This window comes from Bombus vancouverensis, unplaced genomic scaffold (assembly GCF_051014615.1).
Source record: "Bombus vancouverensis nearcticus unplaced genomic scaffold, iyBomVanc1_principal scaffold0026, whole genome shotgun sequence".
NCBI lineage: Eukaryota > Metazoa > Arthropoda > Insecta > Hymenoptera > Apidae > Bombus > Bombus vancouverensis.
Window position 1 is genome coordinate 879760 of NW_027468917.1, and position 22123 is coordinate 901882.

Below are 22123 nucleotides of genomic sequence, written 5' to 3' on the forward strand. Positions count from 1 at the left end.
CTAATGACAACGGAATTTCCAATATTTTTTTGTTTCGTCACGTCTTTTTCATAATATATCTTTTATAGGTACGTGATTTATTAATCGTTCGAATGGAAATAATTATTCGTATAATATTCAAATGATTCTAGCCATAAAATAAATTAAAACGATACCTGTAATGCAATCTGCGTATGACGTCAACCTCGATCTATGCTTATACAAGAAATTTTATCAATCAATGACTAGATATACAATAATCAAATATTATAAAATTTCCTGAAAACCTTTAGGTGTTAATATTAAGGTGTTAATATCTTTAATATTTGCAAGTTATTGTTTAGCGCTAATTAGTTAGAATGTAACAAGTGGTGTACCAGAATTGAGATAATTAAGCCACACGAACAATCTTATTTAGATCTTTTTAATTTTTTAATTCTCTTTTGCTCTAATACTTCGTAAAATTAATCTTCATTAGCTACTACACTTCATAGAATAACAAGAGATAATTTTTCTTATATAACGTTTCATTCATAAAATCTATCATTAAAGTATATCTTCATAAAAATATCATTCCATACTAACGGTATATTTGGTGTCATACGAGATAACAGTTACCAGTGATGACATATGTAACTTTATAAAGATATCTCGTTTTATTATATATTAAAAGAATGTACTCATTGCTGCTATATTTCAGATGAAAAAAAGGAGGCAATGATTTTACAGTAAAATCGTTCGTTTATAACTGATTCATTTACATTTCATGATAATACTGTGCATTCTGAATATGCTATGATTTGCTTTAAAATAATAAATAGTCCATTCTTGCATACTATTGCTCCAGCTTTACTTGTATTTTCGATATTGGTATAAATAGAAAGACAATTAATGTCGTTCGAGTCTATTTTCGGATCATTTATATTACGTTTAATCCATATAGTTATTATATGAGACATAGTATCGTAAAATTTGGAAGAATAAAACGTTCGTACAGGATGTACATTTTATAAGAACTCCAACAAATCTGCGTGTGCACCTAAAATACAAACTGATAGTGATTGTTCATAAGTTTATATACATTATCTAATGTCAATCGAAGGTATCAATTCTTTTTCTCCATAAGAGTACTTTTTCATTTATATGTGTTCAAAAATACACGTGTTTAACCGTGAAGCATATGTCACCTACAACGAAAAAGAGTTTTCCTATACTTAATATTTCCTTTATATACCTATGAAAGTCTATTCTTCGCGTAGTATGAAATTATGAATAAATCTGGAATATTGTTCAATCTGAAAAGAAAAATAACTTATTGACATCATTCATTGATACGAGATTCAGAATGTTTGTTTTGTCTTGCAGAGAAAGAAGGCAGCCCTTTCTTTTAATGTGAAATAGAAAGCGAAAATTTGAAAACAGATGTTTTGGAAATTTACTTGCAAATATCGTTTTCAATATCGTGATTTTCTTCCCAATGGTACTGTACTTTCAAATTTTCCAGTATCCCTCTAAAAACAAAAAGTCGAACCTCGTTATCATTAACATAGGCATTACAAGGAAGAGAAGTATTAGAAAGCAGCTCCTTTTTATTATGGATTTCTTTATAATCGTGTAAATAAGAAATTCCGGAAATTTTTTCCTCAAGAATTTAATTCTTGTGTTTTGATTGATAATTATTACGCTGCATACTAACTTTTCGCATACTGTTCGCGTCTAACAATTTCCTAATAATAACTACTTCAAAATTACATATGTTCTTGCACGAATTCAAAAGTACGTATGATACAATTACAATTGATTCTAAAATAATAATTATTTAAAGATATTAAGATACTAATTAAACGTTTCACTATATTTCAAAATCTGGAACAACAAATTTTTATTTATAAAAAATGAAACTGTGGTTATATATTCTTTGTCATGATGCTATTTCTTATTACCATGTCGACATTTTTTAAAATTCATTTTGTTATCTCTACGCAATATGAAAATTCATATACTGCTTAATATTTTTTACATATTATCCATCCACCGCATGATATCTCCTGAAAAATCAAAATATTAATGTTATATTATTACAATGCTTCTTAAATTTCAATTTTTGACAAATTTGAAATCCAATATATTTTGCACAATTATTATTTATCAAAAAATTCTAAGTTAGTAACTTTCTTTTCAAATGGCAAATAACATATACTTTGACTTACCTGTAAGTTTTTGTTCCTAATCATCATTTCCTCTTATAGAACATCATTATTGTTCTTATAATTACTACCGGTGTCATAGATATTGTAGTGGCTACAACTGAATTAATAGAAAATGATAAATAACTGTGTATAACACTAACACATAACTGTGTATAACAATGACACATAACTTTTACTTACATATCAGTCGATAAGGGATTACTGTGATATCCTGTTGATGTTTCTTAAGGCACTTGATTAGGTGTGATACGGTATCATTCCTTATGGTATACTGTAGATAAGTATTTTAGAAAATGACAAGAATAAATCTAAATTATTCAGAGGTTCCAGTTTCGGCTTAGACATAAATACAGGACCATTTGCAAAGAAGAAAGGGTGCGTTTCTACAGCCTCGTTATAGTAACCATGAATACCAATCTCTGAATTACTGGTTACTAAACATAAATATCCTATAAAATTTAATATATTTCTTTAATTTTTAATACATACATGAGTTAGTAGTTCTAAATTATGAATCATCCTACCTGTGATATTACACTTTTCCTTATAATATCATCACTCAAGTGAACAACATTAAGATCATGTAAACCATGTCATCCTATCTTACTGTGAAGATACTTAGTTATGTTATCTGACATTATAAAAATATCATCAAATTCAAGTCCTTTTATTCACATCACATGGCCACGACGATCTGGTTCTTCGTTATATAATGTTCTAAAATTTGTCGTACATATAGGATGTACAAACCGTGATATCAAGGTATCAGTTCTTCCTTCCCAAGGGACAGTTTCATTAAAATTCTGATAGAATTAAAAATTAATTATTAATATTCTAACAATCATATATGTTAAATACATTATAGTCAACGATATATACCTGAGCGAATGTAGGGGTGATTCCTTGATAATTATAAATGTCATCAGCCCACATCATTGTGCCACTTCTTTGTACTCCAGCCTCTAGATTAACAGCCTAAACAAACATACAAAATTTTATAGAAGCTGTACAAAATATAGTATATATGCGCAATATTGAAGCGTTCAAGGGGATATGAAGGTAATGTACATCACATACACGTGTACTCTCATGCAACAAAATACAATTAGATTTAATAGTATAAGCTCTTTTATTCATCATAATAGATTGGAAATTTAAGTGTCTTACGAGGGTGAGTAAAAAGTTACCCGCTCTGTCGGTGTAGAATTTATTTTAAGCAATTGTCAAAAAAGACATACATCATTTTTTGACATAATCACTCAATTTCTGTATACACTTTGTCCATTTGCTGAAAGACCTTCGTATTTTCTCATTAAAAAATGTTTTGGGCTGAGCTGCGAACCACGAATGCATCGTCGTCTTCACCTTTTCATCAGCTTTTTCGGCATCCATCTCGCACAAACTTTTTAAAATCCAAATCTGTCGTGCACTATTGCATAAGCAGAGCCGTGGCTGATTTGCAAATGATTTGCCACATTATCCAGCTTCACTCGTCTATTCCATAGAGCATAAGTTCATGAGCACGTTCAATGTTGTCATCATGGATGTGGACGGGTTTCCAGCTGTTTTTTCATAACACTTGTGCGATCTTCTTTGAACTTTTGTGCCCATTCAAACACACTTCGTGACAAAACACTTTCTCCATAATGTGCATTAAATCTTTGATAAATATAGGCATCAAACATAACCTCCGACCACAAGAAACGAATCACAGCATCCTGCACTGTTTTCCTGCAAATCACCATTGCAAAGCGCCATTACTCGCGCAACGGTCACAAACGAATTGACGTAACACAATGAAACCTACGCAGCAGCACTGAACAGATATTGACGTCATACGAAGAGTGCAGATGGATCAATACGGTCGACAGAAGTTTTAACTATCTGGAGTGCGGATAAATTTTTACCGAGAGTCGTATAGGAATCTATAATCTGTAAGTACACCTTTGGCTGAATGGAAATTTCTCTTACATATAGTCAAAAATGCAGAAACAGTGTATTGAATTGGAAAGTGATAAAAAATAAGTGAAGTTTCGAGGTTGCATGTGATTGCATGAGTACACAGGACGTTTTTAGCGAATAAAAAATAATTTTGAAAGACACGAGACTTATCTTGTATTTCATGTACTCTCTGTGTCCGAATTTCCAGAAGCTCTCTATCTTATGAAGTGTTTTAGATTAGCCGGAAAATTTTGTATGTACATACAAGAAGTATACGATCTAAGTGGAATATTCCATTATTCTCTTGATACAACAGAAACGAAATTTACAGAACTTCTCAGAAAGTTGGTTTATTATTACCAAATTAATAGAATTAATATACGTTTATCATCTTTACATACCTAAGTCGTGGAGGTTTATCGTGCGTAAAAAATTAGTGTCGTTTCAAAGTTACATTTCGTACATTTTAAGCCTATAATTTGTAACGTACAAAACAATGTAAATTTGAGCTGTTTCTTATCTCCACAATAAGAAAATCCAACTTTACGTTTTTTACACAATGATATTTATGGAACAGTAATATCATATTATTGCATCGCTTGGAGAATGAAGTCAAGGTACGATGTGACCCTAGTGTAAACGCTGGGATACCCAGCTGTGTCGCACTTATAAGCATAAGACACAATACCTATTAAATACGAGGTTCATTCATGTTGTATCAGCAGTGGTCCGCCGCGGTCAGCCTGAAAGGATCGTTAAATTTTTAATCAAAGATATTGAAATATATCGATCGAATTGTATTGAAATTATACTTATATACAGTAATAATCTTCTATTGATTTGTGTATTGAAATACTCCAATTTATAATGTACATGTTATATGTATTTTGAGCAAAACTAAGATTAGAAGGAAATTAGATTAAATACCATAATGAGGTGTGAGAAGTGGGCAAGACTATTAAATTGTGTTTATCTATTATTTCTAATGTTTAAGACGTCGATTTGATGTTAATTCGAATTGACGTGTCTTCAGATACCGTATAGTTTATAGTAACTCTATAACTTAATTACCGTACAAGAATCCTCTCCACCCTGAGCATGTTCGGCGCATATTATACCATCAGTGATATCAGGTGCATTAGGAAATTTGGAATAAGCTATTTTGCATTCGGCGTTCTTAATCACTGGCATTTGTACTTCCATTAATGCATTACGTCGTGGTCGTCCTACGAAGAAAATAAGAAAGATATTTAAGACTGGAACTGTTTAATTTTATTATAAAATTGATATCACTTACTATATCTTAATGCTCCCCATCCAGCAACAAGGGGGTTATAGCCGACGAAGTTGCTCTTTCGTAGGGGCTCTTTCGTACAAATGGGATATACGTACCCTGAAAAATAAAAAAATAAATGAAAATGCAGGAAACGAATGACCAAAAGTATGAGAAAGAATTGTACACGCTTTATGACACAATATATGTGTACAGTAAGAAATTTCAGGATATGATACTTCAGTAATGCTCAATAGCATATATATATATATATATTTGAGGACTTACTCGAAAATGGCACCTCCTCCATCAATCTAAGAATGGCAATATTATGATTGTGTATGTTTTCTATTCCATCCATATGTGCACAATGTGCTGCGGTCAAAACATGCCTAGCCGATATCAGGGAACCTCCGCACTTCCATAGTGGTTTGTCTGGGTTTCGGGGATTACGAAAACCTAATGCAGCGATCCATGGCCAAGCGCCTAAAATGCAATAGTCATAGTTGTGAATATACATAATTTTTTCTCACATAATGAGTAACAACGATTATTACCTATTCGATATTCGATCATACAGCAGACGATAAGTACATACGTACAAATACTCTGAAATAGAGATTTGATAAAGACAGAAATTAAATTTTTATTCCAGTGGAATACAAATTATTAAATAATTCTATATAATTTCTATTTGAACTATACTGAACTATAAAGTTCAAACGTGTAATTTCTGCCCTAACAGTTTTTGATCTCTATCCATATTATTACTCCTATATCAATTTTTTATTTCAAGCAAAAAGATACTCTTCCTAACATGAAGTAAAAGAAAGAAATAATTCAAGTTAATAAGTAAAGTTACTACTGATAGAATCATAGCATTATTATTTAGTCTAATTGAAATGTACATTGATGTGCTGTTTAATGCCTTTAAAGTTCATTCTTTGCAGTAAATGGCTTATTATTAATCGGAAAGAAAGACATAAAACGTACCAAGTTCAGCTGGTTTACCATCGACCACCCTGGTATGAGAGACGTTGCTAAAACCACAGTATGGTGGTCGCAAAGCCTTATACTTATACACAGTTTTTATTAAAATTTCTCTCTTCTCTTTGTTTGGATCGTTCGGACAGCAAACGATCGTAACATTGCCCTGGTATCTGCACACTGATCGTCTATAAAAATCGGTGGCTGTACGGTACTGTATCTGCCATATTTCTTGCAGAGGTTTACATTTTCTGTAGTCAAGGCACCTGCCTTCTTGATTGTCCGGTGTGGTACATTCTGGATCAAACAATTTTAAAACATTTATACAGTTCAAAGATGCGTAAGAAAGCGACACCGATTACTCAACTTTCGAAGTAAAAAGCCGATCAAGTCCACCGGATTGCCCTACAGACACGTATTAATCCGTAAGAGTTAGTCATCATGTTGATAATAATTGTCTAAAGAAACTCACGTGAAAATATTAAATTTTAATTGTCATATTAATAATTTAATTATAATTTAATAATAATAATTTAATTTAAAATGAGTGAGGGCTAGGAGATCATTTGGATCGGTGGAGATAGGAGTTAGCGGGCGGGAATTGAGGACTGCTTCTATTTCTATGATAAGAATATTACGGTGTTAAGCTCATATGTTTCTGTTTCTCCACTCGCGCTGCGCCATAATATCCTTTGATATTTCCGATCCTCTGGTCGTACGAGGAATTGCCGATACATTTTCTCGATGTCGCCAGTGAGTACGTACTGATGAGCGCGGAATCTAATTAATATACAAAATAAATTGTGAATTGATTCGAGAATATAGGATTTCCCCATTTTCATGATTATCGTGATTTTTGTATAAATATATTTTTTAACATACTAATAATTAGGTACTTATAAATTAGTATTATCAATTATTTTGCATTTATAATTCCGCCTCTAGTATAAGTGTTAATTGAAAACTAACTTTATGTTTCAAAAAGTACTAGCAAAGTCGTTGAGTAACAAGCCACTGATGCTAACACAAATAGCATTGTCGTAATTAAATATTTCTAAATATTCATTTTTCATTTTGAACCTGTGGAAACAATTTATTATATATACTATTAGCTAAGTAATTGCATATTTAATTAAGTCGAAATATAAAACTTAGTTATTTTAATAATTTAGAAAATAAAAAACTGACAAACATTTCAATTTAATTTATGGTTGGAACAAAAGACAGTTATTTTTCATTAATTGAAATATTGCAATGCAGAGTACTTTCCAAAATACGCCGAGAGTATTCCTGATGGTGAAACGAGCGTTGCTTCATCGAACGCAGCTAAAGAAAACATCTATGTAGTTGGTGGTACGATGCCTGAAATAGAGGGCGATAAATTGTACAATACCTGTACTATTTGGGGTCCCGATGGAACTTTGATAGCAAAACACCGAAAGGTAAGTAATATATTCCTTTATGGCTTTGAATTTGAAAATATTGGGGTAAAGAAAGTGACTCTATCTAGGAATAATTTAGGAATATACATATGTACATACGTATACTATAACCAATTCTATAATTTACGGTTTATAAAATACGTTATGATACGGGAAACGCCCATTTTTGTTGTAATGTGTTTGTTGTTGTATAAATTTTTCACATACGAAAATACTTATTTTTTCTCCTTTTTAAACATTATTAAATGATAAGATTTTTTAATAAAAGAAAGTGATAAAAACGCTGTCAGTTATTAAATAAAAAATAATTAAAGTTTAGGAGTTGGTAACTTTGATATTAAATTACAAAAGTTGCAGCAATAGAATTAGCGACCACATTTTTATGTTATTAGGTACATCTATTCGACATCGACATTCCTAATAAGATTACTTTTCGAGAGAGTGATTCACTCAGTCCTGGTAACTCCCTAACGACGTTCGATGTGAAGGGCTGCAAAATAGGTATTGGCATTTGCTATGATATTAGATTCGAGGAAATGGCACGCATTTATCGGAACAAAGGTACAGTAAGTTAATCGATCAATACTTAACTAGCAAAAAATTAAATATCTTTCTTAAATATATTCTATATAAAATTAATATAATCTGTAACTCTGTATAAAAAGAAGCTTAATTTAAAAAACCAGTATATTTGCTGAAAATGAAACAAATAAAAGAATTAAAAGCACAATAAGAGGACTGTCCTCGCATATTCAGAAATGATGGAATGTGAACCGTGCAACTACGAAGTTAATTGGTATTCGGTGGCTTCATATTTCCTGCTTCTCTGGGTTAGGTTGCCAAATGCTGATATATCCAGCGGCATTCAATATGACCACTGGACCATTGCACTGGTCATTACTTCAGCGTTCCAGAGCGAATGATAATCAATTATACGTTGCCTGCATATCACCGGCTCGTGTTCGTTAAGCAAGTTACGTCGCATGGGGACATACACAGTTGACCAATCCATGGGGAAAGATTCTTTACGATTTGGAAACTCAAGAGAATATGGCAGTCACCGATATCTGTAATTTACAGCTTAAAATTAAAAGCGAGAGATCCATGATGTAATTAATTTTTAGCCTCGTTAATTTATCGATTTAGCCATCTTCCTCTGTATTTGTTGAATTTATTAGTAAGCATTACTTATTACTTCGTATGTTTCTTTTTTCTATCAGATCTAAAAGTTGTTGAGGAAGTAAGGGCTCAGATACCTACAGTTTCTCAGAGACGTACAGATTTGTACGACACTGTCTGTAAGAAGGAGTAACTCTACACTAAAACAGAAAATGTTTTTTTATAATATTTCTACTACCATATTCTTTTTTTGTGAATTATTACTAATTTCTTATCATTTGTACTAAATGAATGACTCAATTAAGAAAACCAAAACGTTATAAATAATAATCTGTATATCTTGTGTATCAACATGTAATTGGATATTATAATAATATAGGAATGCTATAATAATATAGGATAATAATATAGGAAAATAATAATATAGAAAAACACACATGCTTTTAAACACCTTTAATATCGATCACATAAATTGTTATAATTCACAATGATTACGCATACATAAAAGACCCCTTGATAGTAAAATTTACGATCAAAAGGCAATTACGTATCGTTTAACAACATTTAATTTATAACACCTTTTAAACATTTAGACAGATTAACACATAACACTTCTTATATATAAACATCAATTCGAAGTTATCAGCTTGGAGAAATTGGTCGATTAATACCTGTAGATTGTCTGTCTCGATGAAAGACTTAAAGAGAACAAAAACATGATAATGCCGCTAATATAATATTCCTTCTTTCTTGTATCTGTCTGCCTCTCAGGTCGTTTTACTAATTACAATAAGTAATTTCGACTTCTTTGCGCTCTCTTTTAACGCATTCGAGACCGAAAGAAATTCATATCAGTCAGTAGGCAAGGGTATAATATACATATTTTATATATAACTTATGTTGTTACGCCGCCTAAAACATCTGCACGCCAGCCCGCGCGACCGGACAACAACCGACCTGCGTAACGTCACTTCGACCCTCAATAAACCTAAGGGCCCACCATAACTTTCACTTTCCTGTATTGTTTCGCCATGTGTCGTCAATCCGTTTGTCCTGAAGAATTTCTTAAGCCTAAAAGTATTTTCGACGCACATCTGGTTTTTTAGAGAGGTCCTTGGGTTTATTAGTCGCACTTAAAACACGGAGAAAGCGGGTATGCACCCATGAGGAAAATCCGAATAGCCCTGTAATAAAACAAGCTAGGTTTTCTCACGCACACAGTCATCTATCCACCACGATGGTAGGAGACTCCCTACTCATCCCTTCGAGCAGTAATGCAGGTCATGACCAATCGACACCTCGGTTCGTTACCCTCACTTTTCCTAACGAAATTGGGAACAACGAATCCGCGTTCTTTAGGCACAGGGGCACACCCACGCCGAACTTTTCTTCCGTATTAAAAAAAGAGCGACAGTCAGTCTAAAAACTAACGCCTAACGCGGCAGTCTGCACATAGCGCGAGAGTCGCATACTTCCCGCAAATCTTTGTCGGTTCTCGGTGTGGTCGAACATACATCTTCTCTCCTAAATACATCATAGTGCTAAGTCCATTAATACACTAATTTCCAGTATAAGAGCCCTGCTCTAGCGCACATATCTATCGCATCGTTGTGCGACAAGTTGTTAACTATTTATTTCGGCATCAGTGTAGTCTAAGTGTTGGACATATATAATTTATAACTCTGTGAATCACAGGGTTATACAAACTCAATCGCCCCTTATTATCTCAACGGAAATCAGGGGATCGATCAATTCGTGGTGTCGACTGCTACAGTCGTAACGGGGATTTACGACCCCCGTTGACGTCTCTCCTCGCGATTACGTCTCCCCGCAATTGGTCGAAATTACATATGTAGTAATGTATATATCATGTTATTTTCATATTTTCTTCAATATAGAATTATTATATATATATATATATGTAATATCGTGATGTAATATGTTTGCAAAAAGTGGACAATAGAGATGTTAATCAGACAGAAAAGACGATTGTGGCTTAACTTGAACTATTCATACCAAACGTACAGAACACAGCGCAATCCACACTCTCTCGGCAACGCCACTCGCAACCTCCGTCTCCGCTCGACTCGCGCTCTGTTTCTCGACTCGCACTCTGTTTCTCGACTCCCGCTCTGTTTCTCGACTGACCCTCTCTGGCCGTTGTCCCATTCTATTGCCTTTTTCCTAGGCCCACCGCACACGTGTTCTGCAGACGCTCGTAGCCAGGGTCACGTAGGTCTTTTCCACGAAACTATGCACTTGAAAAGACCGATGACACATTGATGGGCCCGACGGCGCCTCGGCTCTCGCGACATTGTTCATAGTTCGCCCGATATTTTCCAGGCCTTTCGTCCACGATACTACATATATATATATATATATATATATATATATATATATATATATATATATATATATAACTGTACATAATACATTATAGAATAACATAGTATATAATTTTATATTTTAAAAATATGAGGCATACTATTTAAGATTGTCATCGATTTAAAATCAAAGTATGAAAAGGATACCCTGGAGAGAGTAAAACACAGAATCATTCCAACTAAACATTCAGATCGTACCGACACCTAGGTATCGTCTTACAATTAAATCTCGATCTCGAATGGATTAAAATGAAATACATACTTGCAGCTTCAACATCTTCAATATCGAGGAGATTCAAACTTTACAAATAAAAGCGGCCTGTTCCCCTTTCCACGACAGACTCTCATACCATATCCGCTCTTATCCAGGCTTTTACTTGAAACCAGCAATGCGTTCATTTACAATTTAAATTTACCCGGACCATCCACTGAATCGTCAGCCCTTTACAAGAAATGAGAGGGAACGTTCGCCCTTGAACACATAAAATCAAAAAAAAAAAAAAAAATAGAAAAGGAAAAAAGTCACAAATTTTAGTGAAGCTATTTTACTGAAACTTATTATATCATTTTAACAGCTATATATAAAACGTTGATTTATTTCCTTTCGCGCAGAGCAATTTTATTTCAAATTTCTAGCTTCAGAATGATAATTACGCATTTGTAATTATCAACAAGCTTTAAAAATATGGAATATTCAGCCAGATGAAATATAGGTAAAGTATTTAGAAGAAAAAAGATTAAAATGTTTTATGTAAAACGATTAAATTAAGTGGAGGACTGCGCTTCTTCCTGCTCCTCTACATGGCGCTACGCGGGACTCGCTTCTGAGCACATCTTTCTCGTTGGAGGCTTCTTCTTTCTTTTCTTTCCCAGTAGAATTTTTACACAATTCTTTCTCCCTTTTATCATTAAATTACCTTTAATTCTTAACGATCTTTAATCTTTGTCTCTTCTTCCCTATATATATATTTTTGTTTACTTTTCTCCGCAGCGAATTTTGTCTTTCTGACGCAGGATTAGGTTCCTGGACTTAGGGAGTTGCTATACGCCAGCTCCACCATGGCGACGGCATTCACTAGGCAGCCTACATAGCCACCTTTCAGCTCACGCTTCGGGACACTTTTTTCGCTGAGATTCTCCGCGATGAGGCATGAAAGCAGAGACCACCGTCTGCGGAGGCATGATTATTCTATTGTTCCTTTTAACGAATAATCGTTTTACTCGAGTCCTCTTACTAAACCGTAAGTACAAAAGACTATTATACTTAGATAGGTACTTGGTCTCAAGAACCAACTTATTTTGGTCTTTCGATTAAGTTCTTAATTAAATGCTCAATTAGATATTCATAAATATATCTTCATAATATTTCCCTCATCTATTTCTTTGACATTCTAGCAACCTCGTTAAGACGTCCGCCACTTCAACTTCTATCTACAAGTGGCAAAAACTGAAGCTGACCTTCTTCATGGAGAAACATGCCGGAAATGGCATCCGCACGTGTGAATAATTATACTCAGTGTCCAGGTAGTTCTTTCGATCATCCGATAGAAGTCGTTTCTGTTTTTCAGAGTTCGTTCACGCCTCCAGAATGTAAAAATATCCAAGGAAGTACCATTAGGAAGCAATGAAATTCAGAGCTTCTGTGGTTATTCCTTTTTCTGATTGTTTCTTTTCTTTGCCCAAAATGGATGATTTCTATATCAAATTGTTTATTCGTATTTTTTTTTAATATTCCTTGAGATTTTCAATCAACTCGATTTCGAATTTTTTAGCACCCGATCTTCTGGTTGACGTCGTTAAGAAAGAGGAACGAGTGCACAGGAAGCATGGTCGGCGTGAGCATGATTAGATCCGGTCTGCCCGATGACCTTGCCAGTGATAATAGCGGTTCGTTAAGGTGGTTGCAGTCTTGGTTTGCTTCTGTTTCGATTTCCAGCGAACTCGTCAGCCGGCATGGCTTCCGAGATGCTCCCCCTGAAACAAGTCGAAGGGAAATAATTAATGGACTCTCTGTTCGATTGTACGTGGATGACAAGCTGACCGTAAAAAGAAATATACAAATACGATTAGAAAATATAATCCGAACCCCTTTCGGTTTGATCTGAAGGTTTCTTTTTCTAGACGGAACCAAAAATTCTTATCTGGTTTATGGTGAGCTAAGGAACTCTTTGAAAACAGCATTTATAACTTTCGAAAAAGAGACAGGTATTTCTTGCGCGAACAATTGAATAATTAATTCGTTCTCTAAATATCCTTATTTGTTGTTCCTAAAATACATAATGATTGGAAGCTTCTTACGGGAAGCGCAATCAGCCGCTGATATCATTGAAGTCGAAACGCCATTAAAACCATATTACGATTCGCATGCGACATGCTCCATTCATGAAAACACAAAAGCAATAAACAAGTACAAATCAACGAAATAAATCCTCCGAGAACGAGACGTTACAGGAATTATACCATTGCGAGGATACAAAAGACTTGCTCATGAGCTACTTCCTTCAAGTAGTCGAGCCGGGTATTTTCCGGTCGTTAACTTCCATATAATGGGATATTAAAGAGTACGGACACAACGCTGCTACTTTTCAACTGTGTTTGCGAAATGAAGTTCGTCGTTATCCGATTAACACGCTTGCAGATGCGTTCTTTTTGTTGCAAAGTAAATGAACAAATTGCACGAGGCAACTGTCATTAGCGTAATTTTAACGTGTACATTTACAGTATGATATTAACCATTATTGAGGATTGTCAAAGTGAATTAATGCGTAACTGCGTCATCCACGATTGACCATGATTATGGTAGTGACTATTGCTATAAATGAAGCTTAATAGTTGTCGAAAAGAATCACTCGAAAATCGTGTTCATAAATCATTCTCTCGTCTCGTATCGTGTTCGTCGGGCGGAAAATAAGATTGTGTTTTAAAGAAATCGCGTGTTCCGATTACTATCAAACTTACTGTCACTCGCATAGCAGAAGAAAAAGATTAAGATAAGGTCACCAATGAGCAAAACGTTTAACGTATAAGTGTGGTACATTAAAATTGAGTCCACTGCAACCCTCATGACATTTAAAATCCTACGCGTATATTGAGTAAAGTTGTTATATTAAATATAATCATATTAAATACAAGCTCGTCCGCTGGATTCCCAAATTATTTGGTTAAATACTTTGAATACGAGAATACCGAGTGTTAACAGTAGTAAATCCTCTATATGGTATGTTTACTTTGCTATCTTGAATAGGTAAATAACATTTCACTTTAACGCATTTAACCAATATTATACGCATATGCACATAATGTTACTGTTACATATAATGATATATACGTAGATATACACGTTAATTAAATCCTCTATATGGTATTTTTATATCAGTATCGTAAACATTGTAAACCGGAAATCTTTTATTACACACGTACATATACAGTCAATATTATTGTTACATATAGTGATACATACGTTGATCCACACATTAATTAAATCCTCTATATGCTATTTCTACTTTGCTATCTTGAATAGATAAATAACATGTCGCTTCCAGATGTCAAATAATATTTGCCAAATGCACATATAATGATATAATTACATATAATGATAATAACAATATAATAATTATATATAATATTGATAATAATGATATAATTACATATAATGATATATACGTTGATCCACACATTAATTAAATCCTCCATATGGTACTTTTGTATCGGTGTCATGAACATTTTTCCCCGAACGACCTTCTATGACGCATGTACGTATATCGAGAATATTATTGTATTATATATAGTGATACATACGTTGATATACACATTAATTAAATCCTCTATATAGTATTTTTACTTTGCTATCTTGAATAGATAAATAACCTCGAATATAGACATACAGGTACACTTACGTTGATATACACCTTTGTACAAGGTGTCAAAAAATTTTTTATCACGGCGTTTTTTTAAGACGATTTTATAGCTTCGAAATTGATCTTGACACGATTTTCAATGTCAAATTATTTTCCTATTGCATCATGTGATACTCATTAGGAGGAACGAAACTTCTGTTTTCTTAGAAAAAATGTTTGAAATTTCATTAATTCCTAGATTGATTTTATTTATACTTTAAGGTCAGATATGACATCAAATAATGTCAATACTAATATCTAGTTATTTGTCAATTTATAGCATCTGAAAAACAAGATATCTTCGAGACAGCGTGGGTTTTCTTTCCAACTTTCTTAACTTTCGTTACATATACATATATGTCGAGTAAGCGTTAGGTTTAGAGGCGTGTAACGAATCTTTATTCGGACTAGCCATCGTTGTTGTACAATAGAGATTATATTTACTGGTATAAATATTGATTTTTACAAAGTTTGATAAATAACCGTGGTGATTAGACACTCGAGATATTAAAGACAATGTTCTTAGGTTCAATAACGAATCCACGGTCAACCGGGTAACTCTTTGTTAAACGTAGAATATATTTTGAAGCACAAAGTAACGTTTGCTGTGACGCTTGGTATAATACTGCACGTAAAGACGATGTGCAAACTCTCCAAGGTGATCGCAAGAATAAAAGACTGATGGAAATTTTCCTCTCCTTACGATCGCGTTTGTTCATTGCATATTGGCCGGGGATATCAACAAAATTCCAGCCGCCGTTGCTAGGCAGACCCGCGTAGAGCCGACATTGCTCCTGCCCGGGGTTTGATTGTTAATACAACATGTGTCCCACAATATTGGCACTTCTCTGTTAGGCAAGAACGTTCATCGCGTCACCGTGGCTACGTTCGGCGACCAGTTGTGTCACCTCGAGGCCAAGCCAGTGTCACAAATCTCGGCCAAACATAATCGGATTTGTGAAGGATTGGTCGATGAATGGTTGAGTGAAATAACGAGAGCGAAATATTGCTGTCTCAGTCCGTCAAATATATTGTAGTATCGTGGAAATTAAGATATAAATTTTTTCCTGATTACTTATAATTTATTAATAATGAATTGAATATAGAGGTATTAATTGGACAGAGAACGATGTTTGTTTAACTGAAACTAAATGCGATGCTCGTATCTATCTCAAATAACTTTACAGTTACTTGGCAACTCTCGTCACAACGAATCTAACACGCACACACACACACTCTCTCTCTCTCTCTCTCTCACTCTCTCTCTCTCTCTCTCTCTCCCTCCCTCCCTCTTTAGCAACTCTGACAACTCGATCAATTCTCTCAACTCTACTCTCCGACGTCTCGATCAACTCTGACTCTCGCAATCCACTCACTTTTCAACTCGCATACTCTGACCTCTCGTTGTTTATTGTTTTTCTCACATCACTGTAAGAACTACGTGACTTTAGTCACATAAGCGCTCTTAAATGTAAACGAACCACAGAAAGACGACGTACACGGTTTTTTCTAATTTCAACCGACCTCTAATTCAAATTACTTTACGATAATACAATATTGTGAGTAAATAAATAAATAAATAACTAAATTATTTACAGCCTAATTCGCGAATCGTTGGTACAAATACAAGTCGCGGAATAAATACTCGATAAATACTCGGAGAAACTCTGCAGATACACTTCGATACTCGTTTATACTCGTTGATGCTCTTCGATACTGTTCGATACTCTCTCGCTCGCGATCGCGTCCGTTCATTTATACTGGTCGGGAAAGAACCGGAAAATTCGAATTCGTCTACGTTTGACGGTTGCATGTAGCGGCGACGTTATTTTGCCCGGAGTTTATTTGTTCTTACATTACTTGTAACCTAACGGTCTTGATACTCCGAGGCAAAACAACAACAGGATTTGAATTGTCCTCTGACTCGTGTGCCGCTACAGATTGAATCATAACAACTACCTCTAAGTTTTATTATTTAAGTATAGCTATAATAAATAATTTAGACTAAAGTATTGGGGATCTTCCCAAAAATTCCAAAAGAAAGGCCCCGATGTTCTTTCATCTCCGACATATACGAGGTAGTTGGTAACTGGTGGTACAAGCTTAAAGGTGGTGATTCTACGCGAAAAAAGGAGTCGAAAATGTAGAATAAAAATTTTCTTTTTTAATTTTTTTTTTAATTTTTCCATCGAGACAACGATCTACAGTGAGATTCGTTATAACGAGACGTGATAAAGTGCACGCGTACCGAGCGAAAATTCAAAGTCGATTTTCTCGAAAACAAAGCCTCAAACGAAAAATTTTTATTCTATTTTTCGACTTCTTTTTTCGCGTAGAATCACCCCCTTTCCGCTTGTACAATGATTTTAATATCGAAAATAGCGATTATTATACTGCGAATATTTATATGAATACGTTATGTTAGAATATATGAAACATAAGGTCCTGTGAAATACGGTCAACAAACGATAAACAATTTTACACGAAGAAAAACAAGAAAAATATAAAGAATAACAGGCTTTGTTTTCAAGAAAATTGATCTTGGAAATATGTTTGAAACATGTAAATTCGGTTAGTTACCGACTAGGCAAACGGAAGTTACTTTACATGCAAAAATAAGTGAAAAATGGGAATAAAATCTGTTCACTGTTCGACACGTATCTAATTTTGCAACCTTCGATAGGCGATTCTTGTAGATTTTTGCAAGCTACACTCGAATTTGTAAACCGTTTTTTCTTTATAACTCACAATTTTCGAAAAAATCAATTTTGAAGAGAATTGCAAATTTTCAACTTTGGAAATATTTTACGTTATTATAGTAGCAGCTATTGAGTTAGGGTTGAGACGAAAAAATTCTGTGGACTCTCCCGAATAAAATGATACGTATTGTTATTGCATTGTGAACATTTAAACAAGTCTAAATAATAATTAGAGCGAAAAGGTATCTCAAACGCAACATTTCTTCTTACATTTCTTAGTTTATTGAAAAAGCTAAAGGTCTAGGAGAAAACCTAACCACAATACGCGATGCAACAAATATTTCTGCTAAGGCAAGCATCATCTACCGCATTTCATTGTCATTAGCACCTCGAGTATCTAATTACCACGATTACTTGTCAAATTCTGTAATAATCATATTTGTACTAGTAAATATCTTCTCTATTGCATAACAACAATGTCTAATCCAGGTGAAGATTCGTTACACGCCCCTGACCCTAATCATGAATCTGCATTGTACTGCACATAAGAATTAATTCAACGATTCCGCATGACTAGATTGAGCTAAATTTTTATGTATTCAAGAATGTAAAACACACATGAAATATATTCAAAGCGTACGTAATGTAGATATTTTTGCATATTTTGTTATATTTAAGCATAAATTAATATTTCAAAACATAAGGAAAGCTAATAATAAGTGAGTTATCGTGCGCCAATATATTTCATAACAAAATAACTCTGATTCATAGATACTTGTTGACACGTTTTCAAACTCTCCTGCTAGTTATATTTTTCTCGCCTTTATACATCTTTTAACACTTGTATTAATTACCACATATACTGCTGCGAATAATTATAAACTCAACCCTATTTTCAGTTTTTTTATGATACTAAAACAAAAATTGAAAGAATCGTTTGTATAATTTCGTATTACAATATAAAACAAAACTGAAGATAGAACAAACAAAAATTGTTTCCTTTCGAACTCTGGAAAAACTTAAATTTCCTCTTAAAATTGTGTTCTTGGCTGTGAAACAATTCAATGATAATTTTGTTATCCTTTTATTTAATATTCAGTGGATTTTCCTTTATTTTTTATTGCTTCTATCAATCTGTGAGGTACACTATACACTGATTTATTAAAAAAACAGGAGAGATATTATCCAAAGAAATTATTGCCTTTTTTTTAGAATTTAATGTATATATTAATTTATAAGTTAATATATGTATTAAAGAATGATATTGTCGCACTCAAATGGAGAGATTCGTGAGATTTATCAACAAAGCTCACTCCCATCATGGTACCAAGTACAAGAAATATTCGTTGCTGCTTTTACGAGGCAACAGTCATCTGGAAGATTGAAACTACTAGCTGCTCTTGCATACAATAAAGTATAGCGGATCAAATGTTTTCTTATGCCACTACAATTAGAAAAGGGCTCAAACGATACTGGAAACTTGACATTCAGTTTCTTCTGGGAATTACAGAAAAACGCTTTAATAGTTTACAAGATTACGATAAAGAAGAATACAAATAGAAAATTTAGGGAATTATTAGTTATGAAAATATTAGGGCTGATTGATAATGTAATGAAATCTTCTGTTTAACGTAGATATCATAATATTGTCATCCGAAAAAGTGCTTCTGGACTGTTGAGGTTATCTGATAGAGGAACGCGTGGATAAATTTCTAATAGAAATATATATTGAAGTAAGCTTAAGTACAGGTATAGTATATGCTGATCCAGATGATGAATTTAGCAGTGTTACATTACAATAGAATATAATAGGGAGCACGTTGATACATTGACAGCAATGGGCGTTACCAAAACATTAATCTTGGTATGTAACTCTAGTTGTAAGTTACAAGAAACAGCAATAAAAATCTACTTATAGCTCTTTTGTTTCTAGACCTTGTGACCCAAAAACAACATTTATATTCAAGGACACAATAATATGGACCTCTCCTTTTCGTTAATTTTTTTGCTTCACTAAGTTCTATTTTCACAGTAACAGCTGTGTCCAGGTCACGAGTATACAGAAGAAAAAGAAGTAGAGTTTTTCTAGAAGTAAATACTTCATCATAGACAAAACATTACATTGTAAATAATTTTTAAATAAGCCGTGTTTCTATATTACTTTTATAACAGTTTAATAGTCTTATTATTGTTGAGGATTGTGGATCTTAGTTGCCGAAATAAGCATATAGCAACACTCACATTACACATAGAAATGATATTAAAATAGTTTCATATTTATTTAATATGTGATTTACAAGATATTCGTAGATACACACTAAACGTGTCTCAGCACTCTTTTTGTCTCACAATCATTTTCTCCGTTCTTTTGTTCTACGAGACGCTGCGCACGCACATACTTGCACACACACTCATACTCACATATATGTGTTAAGGAAATTCGAGGATTTGGAAATACAAATAATTGACTATATTTCACACACAACAGCTATACATCTATATTACACTCTGAAGAACGTCTTGCACGCACGCTTGTCGCCAACCGACTATCCTGGATTCTTCTAACATCTGGCAACAGTCTTTTGTCTCCACTAAGGCCTTGACGCCCTCTGACCCTTACACACACACTCTCATGTACAGTGTAAATGTATCACTTCCCGAACAGTAAGAAACAAGAAATTCTGACAGTGAAATAAATAAAAAAACAGAAAAAGATAAAACAGATAATAGGAAACTACAACGGAACAAAGAAAGCTCAAGAAAGTAGACAGTTACAACTAAAATGGCAGAGGAAAGAAACACAAGAGGAAAATTAGAAAAACACATCATAAACAGCAAAATGGCAACAAAAGACAAAGAATAGATAACAACAAGTATAAACAAAGGAAATATAGTTGTGAACACAGGGAATAAGGCATGAAATTTGAAATCCTGAAAAAGATAGATATGTTTAGGGAAATGAGAAATATGAAAGACAAATTAAAGAAGATAAGAAAGGCAAATAATATATTTAGTTACACCTAATACAAGATGTTAAGCTAGAGAAAAATAACAAGAGATAAGGAAACAAGATGGATAGAAGAAGAAGAAAACTTGGAAGTACAAGATAAGATAGATGAACTCAAAGGGATGACGATAAATTAAAAGTGATAAATGAAGCGGGATATATTCAAAAGATAAAAACAAAACACCATTAAAAGTTGTAACAGTTATACTTTCAGACCAGAAGAATAAGATCAGAGTATAAGTAAATGAAAAGATATGGAACATTTGAGGACTATATATATCTAAGATATCTTTATATCTAAGATATAGCATTGCAAAGAAAGGACAAGAGACGGAGACGCATCGACATCTGGCAATCATCTTGCTTGAAGAATAGGGTCTGCGTGTGGCGAGCCACGGGACAGAAAAATTCGGAAGAGTTAATATGAATAATAAATAAGCTGAGTGCGTGTTCTTCATCCTTTTATAGTCGACACTACTTTAACTTTAATAATTAGCACCGTGAGCTTCGTTCGACTCACCGCTACTCTTCGCATCACGTTCCGCGCTAGGTTCATATTTATTCTCTTGCACAAGTTGCTACTTGCACTGATGGTTACTACGATATTGCGACGACGAGCGGTGGCGGCGGTATCGGACAGATGGTGGAAGTTCCTGGAAAAAGGAAGAGGGGCGTCGGCATCAACAGCAATATCAATACCAATACCAATACTAATGCCGCATTCACCGTCACTACTACCGGCTCGGGATCGCTGGAGTCGATGGCGCAAATCAAACTTGGTACGATCGATATGACGACCGCCGACATTGGAACTGAAATTACCAGAGAGATGGAGGAGGTCGGGAGGATTGCCTCCATCTTGAAAAGTCTTAAAGGCAGCTGTATGCGTAGATTGAAGCTTCAGCAGCGTACGGTCGTCCCATTTTATCTCGGCACTGCGGGCAGTCTTTAGCTTTCTCAACAGCAAGAACAATATCTCCACGACAGCGATAGAGAAACGGAGAGCGTGTGCGTGAGCGTGTGTGTGTGTGTGTGTTAATTAACATCTGTTTAATCCATTTATTATTAATAAACTAATTATAATAGTCTACGATACTACAATATATTTAAATCATTGACTTTATGTATATCTGTATCAAAAAACTGTATCAAAATCTTTTACGTATATATTGAAATCATTGACGTT

At 33.9% G+C, this 22123-nt stretch overlaps 1 protein-coding gene and 1 pseudogene across 11 annotated transcripts; one reads left to right on the forward strand and one right to left on the reverse strand.

Annotated features, from left to right (window-relative positions):
• The first annotated feature begins 4013 nt into the window (after nt 1-4013).
• Nucleotides 4014-16358, forward strand: LOC143304206 (omega-amidase NIT2-A-like). Of its 10 annotated transcripts, none has more exons than XR_013060905.1 (7): nt 4025-4123; nt 7651-7832; nt 8225-8393; nt 8668-8941; nt 9053-12576; nt 12731-12859; nt 13108-16358. XR_013060905.1 is itself a non-coding variant. In XM_076626594.1 (4 exons), the coding sequence occupies exons 2-4, from the start codon at nt 7749-7751 to the stop codon at nt 8503-8505; spliced, it is 261 nt and encodes an 86-aa protein (XP_076482709.1). In that variant the 5' UTR covers nt 4014-4123; nt 7651-7748; the 3' UTR covers nt 8506-8571. The 10 variants fall into 10 exon arrangements, 3 of the variants coding, with proteins under 3 accessions (XP_076482709.1, XP_076482707.1, XP_076482708.1); XR_013060906.1 differs by having other exon boundaries at nt 12350-12576; XR_013060908.1 differs by lacking the exon at nt 8668-8941 and having other exon boundaries at nt 4017-4123; nt 8225-8398; nt 12350-12576.
• Nucleotides 5258-5923, reverse strand: LOC143304212 (venom serine protease Bi-VSP pseudogene; annotated as a pseudogene). Its single transcript, XR_013060919.1, has 2 exons — nt 5692-5923; nt 5258-5523 (listed from the first exon to the last, which is right to left on the reverse strand). The product of XR_013060919.1 is annotated as a venom serine protease Bi-VSP pseudogene (transcript).
• Nucleotides 16359-22123: the final 5765 nt, after the last annotated feature.

Excerpts from the sequence above, each read along its gene's own strand:
- LOC143304206 (XM_076626592.1), top strand. The coding sequence starts at position 7,749 with ATGCCTGAAATAGAGGGCGATAAATTGTACAATACCTGTACTATTTGG. Across the intron at positions 7,833-8,224 it reads TGATAGCAAAACACCGAAAG|GTACATCTATTCGACATCGA; the intron begins GTAAGTAATATA and ends TTATGTTATTAG. Across the intron at positions 8,394-8,667 it reads ACGCATTTATCGGAACAAAG|GTTGCCAAATGCTGATATAT; the intron begins GTACAGTAAGTT and ends TCTCTGGGTTAG.